This window comes from Aedes aegypti, chromosome 2 (genome assembly GCF_002204515.2).
Source record: "Aedes aegypti strain LVP_AGWG chromosome 2, AaegL5.0 Primary Assembly, whole genome shotgun sequence".
Lineage (NCBI taxonomy): Eukaryota > Metazoa > Arthropoda > Insecta > Diptera > Culicidae > Aedes > Aedes aegypti.
In genome coordinates, this window is record NC_035108.1 from 290,423,745 (window position 1) to 290,438,236 (window position 14,492).

The 14,492-nt window shown below is 37.2% G+C and overlaps 1 protein-coding gene across 1 annotated transcript; it reads right to left on the reverse strand.

Moving 5' to 3' along the window:
• Positions 1 to 2,750: 2,750 nt before the first annotated feature.
• LOC110675184 (neurogenic protein big brain-like) lies at positions 2,751 to 14,222 on the reverse strand (the record flags this gene model as incomplete). Its single annotated transcript, XM_021839580.1, has 3 exons — positions 2,751 to 4,411; positions 4,496 to 5,259; positions 13,995 to 14,222. Coding segments are annotated over 3 exons (1,404 nt in total), but the record flags the coding sequence as incomplete, so codon positions are not given.
• Between the last annotated feature and the right edge of the window lie 270 nt (positions 14,223 to 14,492).

Sequence of the window (14,492 nt, forward strand, 5' to 3'; positions counted from 1 at the left end):
CGTATCTCGATATCGAGTTAGAGAGCCATAGTAAAAGTTGGTTTTCATGGCTTACTCTTTGGTCCAGTTGCACTGGTTTTGTGTTCTGTAACTCGATACCTCCCTAACTCGATGGTCCCTTCAATATCGAGTAAGGCGGCGTCCATTTATTACGTAACGCTAAAATTTGAAATTTTCGACCCCCTCCCCCCCTCCGTAACGCTTTTTGTATGAAAAATTTCAAATTTTTGTATGAGCCGTAACGCTTGAGCCTACTCCCCCCCTCCCCCTAGAGCGATACGTAATTTATGGATGCCGCCTAAGGGAGAGTTAACTGTATCACAAAATGTGTATGATTTTATTTAAAACATTTTCGGCGTTTTGATAATGCATAATTTAGTATTAATAAAGCCTAATAATATTGATATATCAATATAAGATCGAATGAGATTGAATTTTAAAATGTGAATCATTTGAACAATTGCACATCAATTTACGGTAATAATCATAGGGTAAAGTCTTCTCTTTGTGCTTATCTGAAGAAAAATGCATTTCATTTAAAATTTCAATCTATTCAAAAAGGTTAAAAAAGACTGGAGCTCCTAAAAAATGCTAATTTGCAATGATAATCTCAATGTAATATGAAAAAAAGGAAGAAATCATCCCCTTGATGCTCAAACTAGATAACTCGAAAATCCAAATTTCGAGCTATTCATCATTGAAAGTTTGACCGTTTCATAAGGTGATGGAAAATCACAAAGAATATGATTTAGGATTACCATCCGTCCTGATTTTCAGCATTTTTAGGCTAAAATTATTTAACAAATCCGGTGAATTTTGCAGATTTTTCCGAAAATACATGAAATGTCCTGATTTTTTCAACTGATCTGATGGTATCCCTAATATGATTAAAAGGAATCTTTGACGTGTTTACTTTGAATCACACAACGCTTAGTATCTGTGAATATCTGGCAGATTTAAATGAGATTTATGTTTCGAAAAATTGGACTCCAAAAATCTAAATTTTGGGTTATCTAGTTGTGGCATCAAGGGACAAAATAATCTAGAAGATTGATGATTTAAATCACACTTTTGAGAAAGCCAGTTGTAATGAAGATTAGAGTACAAAAATTAAATCAGTGCACTATGGTCCAGAAATCAGTTTTACCCGGAAAGATGCATTTTGAGCTTTAGAATGAAACATTAGACAGAAACGGTCTTCTACAAAGTTGTTTGTATTAGTAAGGTCCTTCATTTGGTGTTATTGAAAATTAGAGTGGACCACATTTTCATAGAAATTGTGTAACTTACTTCCTTATTTGTAGAAATTGTATTATACATGCTTCAGAAAAGTTGTAGACCATGATTTCAAGCAACTTTGCCAAAAAAGTTTTTTTGTATCTCTTAAATTGACCGATTTAGAGCTTTCTTCCTACGATGACATGGTCCGAACAAAACTGGTTTTCTGGCTCTAGAGTTTTCAATTCAAATTTCTCATCAAAGTGGTCTATGAAACACTTTTAGAGCTTTGAAAAATGCGTCATTTGGTGAGTGAAGAAACGCGCTATCTTCTTCCGTTTGGGAGTTATTGTTGGTTTTCTCTCAAAAACATGCCTACTTTGATTGTGAATATCTTCGATTGGGGCAAACATAAAAAATATCTTTTGACGGCATTCAAAAGACAAAATAAATGTGTATATTATATCAAAAAAATACAGATGTGTTATTTTTGTAACTCTAATAAAATGTCTTGGAAAATAAATATTTTTTTATCACAAAAACTTTAATAACTTTTGAACTAAAATAGATATCAACAATCTTTTTGCATGAAAATATGCGTTTTGTTATGTTCTAAAAGTCGTTAATAGACGACTTTTACTGAAATCTGAAATAAGAAAGATAGGGCTCTAAAACTATTTTGAAGAATTTCATTGTATGTATTTTTTCATTTTTTTGCATTTTGAGCATGTAAATAAAATTTTAGACAAAAATGATCTTCTACAAAAATGTTTCTTAAAATGTATTAGCTGCCACCGTCTGTCGCTTCATTAGTCTTCTTCTTCTTGGCATTAACGTCCCAACTGCCATTTTTGCAATCGTATATCGCGTGGCAGTACGATGATACTCTATGCCCAAGTCAAGCAAATTTCCATTACGAAAAGATCCTGGACCGACCGGAATTGGAACCCAGACACCTTCAACATGGCTTTGCTTTGTAGCCGCGGACTCTAACCACTCGGCTAAGAAAGGCCGCCCCAAATTCATTAGTCATTCCGGGTTTTTTGAACACTGGTTTTGAACTTCTTTTACAAAAAGTATCAATAAATCTGATTTTTTTGCCAGTAAATGATGTAAATTTACTTTTTTATGGTTAAGCTATAAAAACTTTATTACAAAATAAACAAAGGTCAAAATCGATTTTTTGGCTGACTCTTTTTATAAAATCTCATACAGGATAATGTTCGTCAAATATAAAGCATAAGTGTCTTCGGAAGAATGCCCCAATGAACAACTTTGATTTTTTTTTGCTAGGACGCTCCTATAAAGAGATAAAACTAACCGCACGGCCACGAAGACCACGAAGCTCAACTATAGTATATTAAATTTAAAGGCAAAAAAAAAAATTGTCATTGTGAAAACTCATATTTTTTTAAACATATCCAACTGAAGATTGTAGGTGGGGAAAATGGATCACCCCCAGTGGGACATAATGGTTGTTTTCAATGCAATAAGGAAGGAAAAGTGTCATCAATTAAATCTACAATATTGCATAATTTTCAAAAAATGATTCTTTATTATAGATCCTTTCGTATTCCCCTACGCTTACAGACATATATTGAGATATATACAGTTTGATGACGATACAACAATCTAAATTCAGTTTCTAATTCCTAAACATGACAACGTGATAAGTTTACCTAGCTAACTAGTTTTGTTTTTTTTTTATTCAAATGTCCGAAATGATAAATTAAAGACAAACAGACACAAATCTTTGCAGGCAGTTCACTTTGAAGAAATGTATACAGGTTATGATGGTGTTTGTCTGCAGGAAAATTTTTCGACTGAAGCTGGATTGAGTATTGATTTACAAATAATTGTCATGATACCGGTGTCGATCGAAATAATTGATCGTTTTCATAAACTATGTCTATCTAGGGTTACTCTAGAAACATTTTTTATATATACATTTGTACTAAGTTTCTAACGCGTTTACAAATTTCTAATAGATTGGAGAATTCTAAAGGAGAATATATAGCGCTAGTAGGTGATCTTCTAGCTTCACTTGAATGGTAATATCTGTCGCCTGTCTGTCGCTGTCGCCTGTATTATGTGTCATTGAATCGCAGATTCATAGTTTTCATTTGATTTGAAAGTGATTTATTGTTGTTCTAGAGATATTCTACATGTTTTGTGGTTCAACAAACCATGGTTCATCATAAGGCAACGATCCATATTTCCAAATCAGTTTTTATGTTCCAAATCAAATACATATGAGTGCAGTGACAATTTTTCGCGAACTGCTTTCGGAACTACCGAAAACGATTAGGTATAAATTGCTTCCTTATGAATGTCGTGAATCACACGGCGACTGATATTCCTGTGGCATGTTTTGGAATCGAACTTTATATGAACGGTTTTTATATTACTTTTGCTAACTGAAACCATTGGATGTCCAAAAAGTATCAACAACTGTTTCCTAAGATGTATACATAAATGTTCTATACTCAAAAGTGGGTTTCATCAGTCTTTAAATATCAGTATTTCGTTTCCTGACGTTAAACCAAGATTTAAATTTTCCAGGTCGTGTTTCGTTACTTGGTAGAAGACATAAAGAGTTAATAGTAGGAAATTATATAAAAAAAAAGAATAGCAATAAATAAAATCTCTCGTAAAAACCACTGTCTAATTCAAAACCCGGACTATCTAACCGTAGTAAAAATCTGACCTTAACTTACAAACAAGAAAACCACACATTTTTACATATTTCTAAATTCTGGCACTAGGGTTCTCCGGGGTAGTTCAGTTCTGCCGCACGGCGTGGGCCATTGGGTAGCCCCCTGGATGGGCTTGCAGCTGAGGTGGTGGCGGTGGGAGGTTGGTGTTCTGTATACTAGATGGCGTTCGGTTGCCCATGGTCTGTTGCTGTTGTTGTTGTTGCTGCTGCTGCTGCGAAGAAGTCGATGCTTTGCGTTCTGATTGCATTTGGGCCATCCCCACTGGACCTGGTCCGTAGTTTGGCAGCATCATTTGGCCGTTGTAGTTGCTGCTGCTATTGCTGGCGTTGCGGGTTGGCGGAGTTATGGCAGGGCCTGGTCCATGGTATGACCCGTAGGAACTGTCATCCGATTGGGCTGACTGTACCCGGCGTTGGCCGTACATGGACTCTGGCCGAGTGGAGCGGGAGAACTTGGAGGACATGGAGTCGTCACGGCTAGAATTTTAGAGAAGTGACCTGTTAGTAGATACCGTTAATGTAGGGTTTCACTCGGTAAGGTAAATGTAACTCGAGGCTTACCTATTTTCACGAGGTTCCCGGTCAAATTTCAAGGCATCTGATGAGCAGTTGGGATTGTTGCGGGAGCCGTAGATTGGTTGGAAGCCTTGTGGTTCACCCGCTTGGGGATGGGGCTGTAGTTGTTGGGGCATTCGTTCCGGAGGTCCTTGCTGACGCATAGAGCTTCGAATGCCGTAGATGCTTTCTGATCGCTGTTGAAGTTGGTTCTGAACGTTCTGGTTCTGTAGATGTGAACTCTGTGGCTGGGTGACCCTCAACGGGTATAGGCTCTGGGCAGGAACTAGGGGTCCAGGGCGGATGCTCATGTCACGGTTCAGGGCAGTGTTGCTTTTGGTGTAGACTGACTGCGATCGGTTCAGGTTGGCACGGGTCAACGGAGGAGACTTACAGTACATAGATTTGGTGCCACCGTAGATCGATTCAACGCGATCAGTCTTCGAGGTTGGTTCGGCAGTGTAGATGCTTTGGCAGAAGCGCTGTTGGCTAACGAGGGTTCCACTTGAAGGCCGATAAGTGTGGTACTTTCCCGATTGTTGAGGCTTGTCCATGTCCATATCGTAGTTGATATCCTCGTCGGAGTTTACGCTGGAATCGACGTCATCCTTCGATTTTTTGGACGTCTTCTTGGTGCTGAAGATGAACTCATGCAGCAATCCGGACACCATTCCTCCTATCAGTGGACCTACCCAGTAGACCCAGTGGTTGTCCCATTTATTCAGCACGAAAGATGGCCCTAGTGACCGCGCAGGATTCAGGTAAGGCATCTGAAATGGTGCAAAGAGAATAAAAATTGATTTGTTAATGTTACGGTTTTCTCATTTTTTGATCTTATCTACGATTCCGAACCCGTAAAATTAAAGAATGCGGGACCTAAATTCGAAATTGACCTGCATAGTTTTGAAGCAAACAGCTAGCGATTGCACCCCCATCCTCGCACCACGAGCCCCTTTTTGGTCCTTCTCAAGGAAGGTTGCTGTGCATTTGGTTTCATATCTCGACCCCTAGTGCGGGAGCAATGGTTTTTAAATGAAGAAACGGCGATGACAAAGACATTCGAAATAAAAAAAAAAGTGGGACACCGAGCCGAACAAAACCATAATGTATATGTATAGGGATGTGTTTAAGGATGCACATGCACGGCGAAAGAAACAGGACCAACGGGGAAGTTTTTTGATTATGGTTTCGGGAAGAGAATTCTACCTGCGAATGGCACTGGCACAGCATTGTACGACAGGATAAAGAACGAAGGAGGAAATCCTTTTTCCAAAAACGTTTGTTATGGGGAGGTTTTTTGATAGCTGCAGATGTATATGAAATAAAATAAACACAAAAGCAGCTTGTTTTACAGCTGCATATAGATTATAGAATTTCATGCACTGTAGGCTATTTTGTATTATTTTGTTTAATTATTTTACGAAATTTACAATAGACATGAAATTTGGCATAATTGTTAAATTTCTGATTTTGATTTTCAAACAATTGAATTAAATTATCGATGCAATGTTAAACCACCACTATGGCTGAAGCAGTCCAAGTTGGTGAAAATTTTACTAATAAAATTGTTTTTGAATTACATTTTTCTAATAAATTAAAATATGTGTATTTATGTATATATGAAGAATCAGAATGCTCGTTCTATGAATGATAAAAAGGAAGAGCTGTTCAATTTTCTAATGGCTAATAATATATATAGCAGTTATTACTGCTACTTATTTGAAACCTGGATTTAAACTCAAAAGAGATCCAAACTTTTTTGTTTTGAAACATGTGGTGGAGTTGCTATCATTATTCATAGGCGTATAGAACATCACATTTTTCGTCATTTGAAACCAAAGTTTTTGAAACTTCGGGTGTTTCTGTTGAAACACAGCTTGGTAAATATATTTTCATAGCTGTCAGTTTGTCTTTTCAATGCTCTGGACAGCAAGTTAATTTGCTTCAAATTAACTTGCGGAAATTGACTTGCAATAAGCCAATGTTTTTTTTTTGTCATTGGTGACTTAATGCCAAACGTCGCTCATGGAATCACTCGCAAAGCAATTCTAACGGCAGATTTTTATTTGATGAGTGCTCTTCAGGATATCTCTCGATTCGATACCCTGATAACCCTACATGTTTTTCCTTTTCTAGAAACCCTTCTACGATTGATTTGATCTTAACCGACTCTAATCAGCTTTGTAGCCAATTAGTTACTCACACAGGTTTTGATTCTGATGATGTCCCTGTGACATTTCAAATATCCCATGAAGCGATTCTCAATTCTATCAGCACTTTCAAATATTTACGAGCTGACTGGAATACGTATGGTAGATTTTTGTTTTAAAGCTTGCCACATGCGTTCCTGAATTTTGTGAATTAAATTCTCAAGTCATTCAATCATTTTTGCAAGTGTCAGAAAACGTAAAGTAAAATTAAAATAGAGTTTTGAAGAAATAGAAAACTTATACAAACTTTCAAAGTCAAAATCGAGAAGTGATTATTGATAATTTTATCAATTTGACTGTCATCATCTGTAAATTTCCAAAATATTTAATACTTCATCAAAAATAAACGATAACGGATCTCAGTTTATGGCCACTCCACATAACAAAAGATCGCCTTAATCGATATTACCATCGATTGAATGCACCTGCAAATGCACACGATCACAACTGTCAATGGTCAATGGCATCCCAGGAACAACGCGATAATAAAGCTTTCCAAAATCCTTTTTCACCCTTATTCTGCGGCAGCAAGCAAGCAAGCAACTCGGTCACCGATCGATCGACGAAAACAACCTAAAACCAGCATCAGCAGTTCGAATCAGCTGGGTGGCCAGCAGCAAGGTAAAACGAAATACCAAAACGGCAGGTGTTTCTCGCAATTTTGGGCTTCACGTTACTCTTTCTTCTTGACGGCAGTCGTTGCGTTGCAAATATTCTGTCTTTCGACAAGATGGCCCTGAATAAATGCATTTCCTAGTCGAAAAAGTGGCTAATGAGTCAGAAACACCAACCGAAATTTTCAAAAAATTTGTGCAAAAATTTCGAATATATTTATTGTCAACAAAATTTGATTTTAAACCATCGATCAAGCTGACCGCCAGGCAGGAAATACAGTCGCCTCTCCACATCTCGATATCGAAGGGACAATCGAAATAGGGAGAGATCGAGACAAAGAACATTAATTTAATGAACACTAGATTGAAAATCACTCCGTTACTAGGAAAATAATAAACAAACAAACTTCTTTTCGAGTTTCCAAATTGTTCTGAATCGCTTAAATCTGGTCTAATAACCTTTGATAATGTTCATATCGACATATGGAAAGAAAATTGGGAACAAACAATCAACAGGAACACATCGAGATATGGAGATATCGAGATAAGGAGGATATTGAGATATGGAGAGAGAAATCGTATGCAGAATGAAGGGACCGAAGCAATCATCGACATAGAGAGAGATATCGAGATGTGGAGAGTCGACTGTAGAAAATTTTGTTGCAATGAAATTAAATGTTCTGTTTTGCTTCAAATTTCATTCGGAAAGATCACCTTAACGTCTAATGGATTTGGAGTGAAAATTAATCGTTTCAGATTTCATCGTAGCATCACAGTCTGCGATGGCGAAGCCCACAAAGATCTTCGCCGCCGACATACGAAAATCGATTCCCGCCAATCAATAGACCGTTATTAAGATCAATTTTCCTGGAACTGCAACGGGTCATTCTTATAACTGTAGTACAGAGGTTCCCATGCTTTTTTTAAACCAGGACCTCATTGAAGTTCTACAGAAATTGATGTGTTTCAAATCAGTGTTTTCACAAATCAGCCGAAGATCTCAGAATGATTTAACAGATATATGGGGCATATTTATAGAGTTGTCTTAGATTCCAAGAAATACTGAAATACCTATGGGTACTCTGTAATTCCAAGAACCCTAAGATATATTGAAGACAATCTACGATTCCGGAAGAAATTATGGGGGACAGTGTTTGAATTCCGATTGAAATCCATGATTTCAATGGCAAATCCTCTGGAATTTCGTTGTAAGGTTTCCTAGGACTTCAATTGGAATTTTGTGATTCTTGTGGGAATTCATAGACCCTGAAAGCAATTCTGAGATTTCTATGAGTGGGAATTTTTGAGATTTTGCAAGGATTCTGGAGGGATTTCTACAAATCACGCAGGAACTCTCAGGATTCCGATATGAATTCTGGGTTTTCGATAAAAGTTCTGGGTTTCTAGTAAAGAAATTCGGGATTTATCGGAAAACTACAGAAAGCGTGCAGGGTTTATGGAAGGTGTGAGAAATGTTTGGTGCGAATGCTGGGTTTCAATTGGTGAGTTCTGGAGTTGGAATCCTTGGATTCCTGTAAAAAATTTGAGATTTTGATGAGAGTTGAGAAATGTTGAGTTCTGGTTTTATGGGGAGTATTCTAAGATTTAGGGAAGATTGCTGGTGTTTTGGAGGATTCTTAGATTCCGGTAATATTTCAGATGTGGGAATTCTGGAGTTCCGAAGGTCATTTGGAACACTGGACAAAATCTTATGATTTCGGAGAGAATCCTGTCTTGAAATTTTGGAAGAAATGATGGGATTTGGAAAAAATCTTTCGATTTCCGAAATATAAGTATTTCGACGCTGCGATTTCCCGCGGAAAGAAACCTTTACTGCCGACCGTGTTTACAAAACATGAAGGATTTCGCTGCGCATTCATCCACTCAATGTTCATCCGGTGAACATTCCTTCACTGGATGTTGGTGCTTCACTGGTTTCCATTAGGCATTTCACGGCGAATTTCTCTCTCTTTCGCTATTCAACAAAACTTGAAAACAATGGTGCCAGTACCTGTCAACTTTGACAGGTAGTGGCACAGTTGTTTTCAGATTTCCGAAAGAGGGAAAGAGAGCGATTTTCTGATGACGTCACCGTGCAATGGCAATAGGCCTATTCACATGACGTCTCAAATCAGCTGATCGGGAAGCACTTTGACAGTTCTTTCTATGAAAATTAGAGGCCCGTGTTAGCACCGGTCCTCCACCGATGTAAACAAATGCATAGACGGACCTGTCACATGAAAAGGCCTATGGCCTCCTTCGCAATGGACCTTTGCACGAGTTCACTAATTTGACGTTTGAGCGGTGCCGAATTCACTGGTTTTCTATGGTCACATAAATAAATAACACGGCAGCCGAGTGGTTAAAGCTCGCGGCTACAAAGCAAAGCCATGCTGAAGGTGTCTGACGTTCGAACTCTCGGTCGGTCCTGGATCTTTTCGTAATGGAAATGTCCTTGACTTCCCTGGGCATAGAATATAATCGTACCTGCCACACGATATACGAATCCGAAATGGAAACTTTGGCAAAGAAAGCTCTCGGTTAATAACTGTGGAAGTGCTCATAAGAAACACTAAGCTGAGAAGCCGGCTCTGTCCAGTTGGGAACGTTAACTCCAAGAAGAAGAAGAAGAAGTTGGCAGGGGTGAGATTTGGCCTTATCAACCTTTTTGAACAGAGGGCTATCAAAAGACGATTTCCATGTAGCTTACAACAAAACACGTTGAAGATAGTTTCTCCTTTTATTCAGTGGCTCACGGAATTGTTTACTCATATACTTGCGTATTTAAAAGACACTGGACACGTTAAAGTGACAGATTACCCAAACAGGTCAAATCATATCGGCCACAGTTCATATATATGTAGTTGACAATTTTGGAGGTTCCCGTGTTTTTTGAATCGTAGGCTAAATCTCAGCAACATGTTGTGGAAACATTTTTGTTTTTTCCGAACAAAAGTCAGCCAATGAAAAAGGGGTGGTCCATTTATTACGTAAGGGTTTATGGGGGGAGGGGGGGTTCGAGATTTCTTACGCGCCATACAAGTTATTTTGATTTTCATACAAAAAAATCTTACCAATGGGGGGAGGGGGGCCAAAAAACCGTCAAATTGTCTTACGTAATTAATGGACAGCCCCAAAGACTCTTCTAGAGAAATTGAAAAAAATTGCTGTTGTGGATTACAGTAAAACCTTGCCTACGATTATTTTGAAAATCCGCTGCATACTCTTCAAGAATAAATATCGAGGATTTTTCATGAACTCAGAATTCAGAAATCCACGGAAATAAAATAATTTCTGCTAATCAGTTAAGCAAAACGATTGCAAAAGTAAAGAGTATTTGTATAATACATCATAACTGAGCTATTTTTTGTTGGAATCTGTGATAGTTCAGAATTATATTCAAATGTTTAAATTGGATTAGTTTTTGGCATTTTTTAAACACTGACAACAATCTGTTCTATTATTACTGTTTGATGAAGTTTCAAATCACAAATCCACATGGACAAACTATGGTCTAGAGAAAAGCTAATAATACATACCATTGTTGAAGTAATAAGAACAATGAACAAGTTTTTAAATTTACTATTTCCAACGTCCATTGAGCTATCATGAACGCTTTTTATTTGCGTTTTGTTCCGTCTAAATCCAACCGTATCGATAGTCGTGCGGTAACCGTTCTCGCTTGATAATCGTCAGATCTCGTTCGATTCTGGTCTGCTGCAAGTTTTAACCCGTGATATAGTATTTTTACTGTCCACATTATTCCATGTAAAATTGAATGCACAAAATATTCGATATAAATGAGAATTCATTCTGCACAAATCAAGTGCCGTTGTGTATATATTTCATTTTCAACCGCTACGCTACCATTAAAATTACATATACACTGAGATATAAACGTAGTTTTCATGATAAGCAAAACACTCGATGTAAAATGAAATTCACGTAAGTTTTGTAGTATTTTAATTTAAAAATACGTTATTCTTGTCAAACTACATCCAATGTGACAGAACATTTTTATGATCCGAACAATATTCAGTTCAATGTGAAGAAAAAATATGTCATTTGTGACCTAAATTTACGACATTTTACTTGCTTTAATATGTCGGGCACATATGACGTAAATTTCAATGTTTTTTTTTTCAAGAGTGTAGTAATGGTATACACTAAGAAAATCTAATATGACATGTAACGATTTTTTCTTGGCAAGAAAAATACTAAATATTAAAGAATGAAATGACGTAAATTTGATGGTTATTTGAAATCAAAAAAATTTTTAAAATTTGATGTGTATTTCAAATCAAAAAATATTTTTATGATCCGAACAATATTGAATTCAATGTGACGGAAAATTACATCATTTGTAGCTTAATTTTACGTCATTTTGCTTGCTTCAAAGTATTGGGTATATATGACGTAAATCTCAGTGATTTAAAATATTGTTTTTTTAAAAAGACACTACACGTTAATGCTTCCAGTGGGCTGTTTGCCCTTTGAAGGAAGCACCACACTAGACAACGGACTAGCATGCAACGCCCAGTGGCACAGTCGGAAAACATTCCTCTCGAAAAGTTTTCGGCCTGAGGCGGGAATCGAACCCACACTCCTTAGCACGATGCGGCTAAATGCCTCGGTGACACTAACCGCACGGCTACGAAGCCGATATGATATGATATGATATGATCATATTAAAATCGCGGGAATCTGTAATAATGGTGTCCAATATTTCCTTTTCCTAGAAATGTGCCAAATACCTGACCAGTATTTTGTGAGAATTACGTACTATATTCAGTAATAATCTTGGCTAGGAATCTTTGACTGCTCAAGATTTTATAATAGATTCTATGTGAAATTCATTTTTTATAAATATGTTTGATCAAGCATGATAAGAATTAAGTTTTGTCTGTCAAATACTGTAGTAAAACATTGTCGGGTAATTGTTCTAAACCATAACATAACATAGATAATTTCTATTCTGAACCTCGAACAGATCGCTGCAAAATGTAGATAGAGTGCAACAATAGGTTGATACCCTATGGCTCTATGTCAGTACCAAACGTATAAGTTTAGGAGCAAAACACAGGTTTACTCAATTTTTAAATGTTTTTTGTCGATCTAAGCCAAAAAAACATTTTTCCGGTTTATGGGAATTTGTCACACCACCTGGTTTAAATTTTGGGTGTAGTTTGTTTTCCGTGTCCCTTCCGATATGTCAGATAGGAACAACCCCACTGTTAAAAAGTTCAACCCATGTGGCGTTTTTGTCGTATTCGTGAACGTCGTACATAATCAAATAAAATTGAAGTTCAAATATGATAAGCTGATATTCGAGTGGGAAAATTTGGCAAAGTAGTAGCAAGATCACTCTCTATCGTGTTATTTAATAAAATCAGGATTTTATGAAAAAAAATGAGACCATATTCTGATAGATATTCAAATTCCATGTAGAAATGTTCCGAAGTAAATGATAATCATTTTGGACCTTGCGCGATTTGTACCCGACAGAACTACACCACGCTGCTGTTGTGAACGAAAAGCGATATTTGTCCACCGGTTGTGTTCAAAATAGAACAACTTGATAGTTGAAGTGTTAAAGTTGGTAGAACGGGCCAGACATGAGCAGTCTTGGGATAGACCAAAAATATTTCAAAAACTCCAGAAGATACAATACGAAAGGCTGCACACCGGGTAAGCAAACCTGCCTTGCCATCTTTGATTGCCAGAAAGATATTAAAAGAATTTTATCAAATATTTTGTGGTTAAAATAGTAAATTAAACCAATTTTGGTATACAGTATACTGCCCATCTACACCTACTTGTCCCATGTTCTATGTAAACCTTATAAACCGCTGGACAAATATGCGTAGAACAGCAGTATAGGACTGCATTGATTTTTCATGGATAAAGCTCAATTTTGGTAAGCTAGATATCAGTCATGACATTTTTATAACACCTCAAACATCATTTGAATTTCCAAATATATTTTTGATTAACTTATCCAGCCAAGATTTCAAAAGTAATGAAAATTTGAGTAGGTTTAAATTGTTTACGAGAAATTTGAAATGATAAGCTGAAAATATGTAAATCCTAGGCATAAACTGTCTTTCACAAACTTGTTCAACACGTCTAAATGTCAACTTTGCTTAAGATAACATGAGGACATTCCTCCATATTTTTTTGATCATGTTAAATATTAAAATTTGTTAAATTATTCAGTAAAGCCAAGCCATTATGCTTTTGAAGTCATGATTGAGAAAAATCCCTCGAAAATATGTTGAAATTAAGTCTGAAACTGAAAATGTAATAAAAATCGGTCCATGAATAACTAAGATCCGTACAATTTCAACCAAATTATATCTGAAATGAAAGTTAAAGTCCTGTTTTGCATGTTTGGTGAATAATTTTAAATATCATGTAAACTTCAATGAACACGGAGTTTTATACAACATGCTGGAACATTTCTAAGAACGGTATCATATTCGGCTACCTCAAATTTACTGCAGACACATAATTTGATCCTTGAGACACAAAAAATGTTATTTTTGTTACGCTGTGTAATGCTGTCTTCTAATAGCTTTGCGGACCCTCAAAAAGTCATCACGGCTAAAGTTCCACGGACCACCATTTGGGAAACCCTGTTATAATAGAGGTAAGAAGAGAAGAAAGGCGGAGAATCCTTACCGAGACGAAACTGCATGCACTGTAGGCCGCCCCGATGGCAATCGCCGACGAGCCAAAGTACTTTTTGTACGAATTGGTCGAGATCAGGTAGGATAGGACCACGACGAAGGTCAGGATGAACTCGACACCGAAGCGTTCCCAGGCGGCCAGCGCAGAGGTGTGCGACACGGCTGCCTGCAGGTTGCCCTGATAGCCGGGGACCGTCACTCTGAAAATGGGAAGAAAACGAAGAAGTTAGCGTTAGGGTTTTTTTTTCGTTTAGCTGAATATGAGGAACAGTAAAACCCCCTGAGATGAGAAATATGTGAAAAGGATAATTATTAGGGTTTGAGGTGAGGTGGACCCAAGTGGTCGGTGCGCAATGATGGCGTGAAGGTACCTTACAGTTAACAGATAGATGCTAAATGGTTATGCAAAAGCGGCGCGGCCTTTGGAAGGTTCGTTTTTGCGGTTTTTGTACTTGTTTGACAATAGGAAGTCTTTCCGTTCCAACACAAA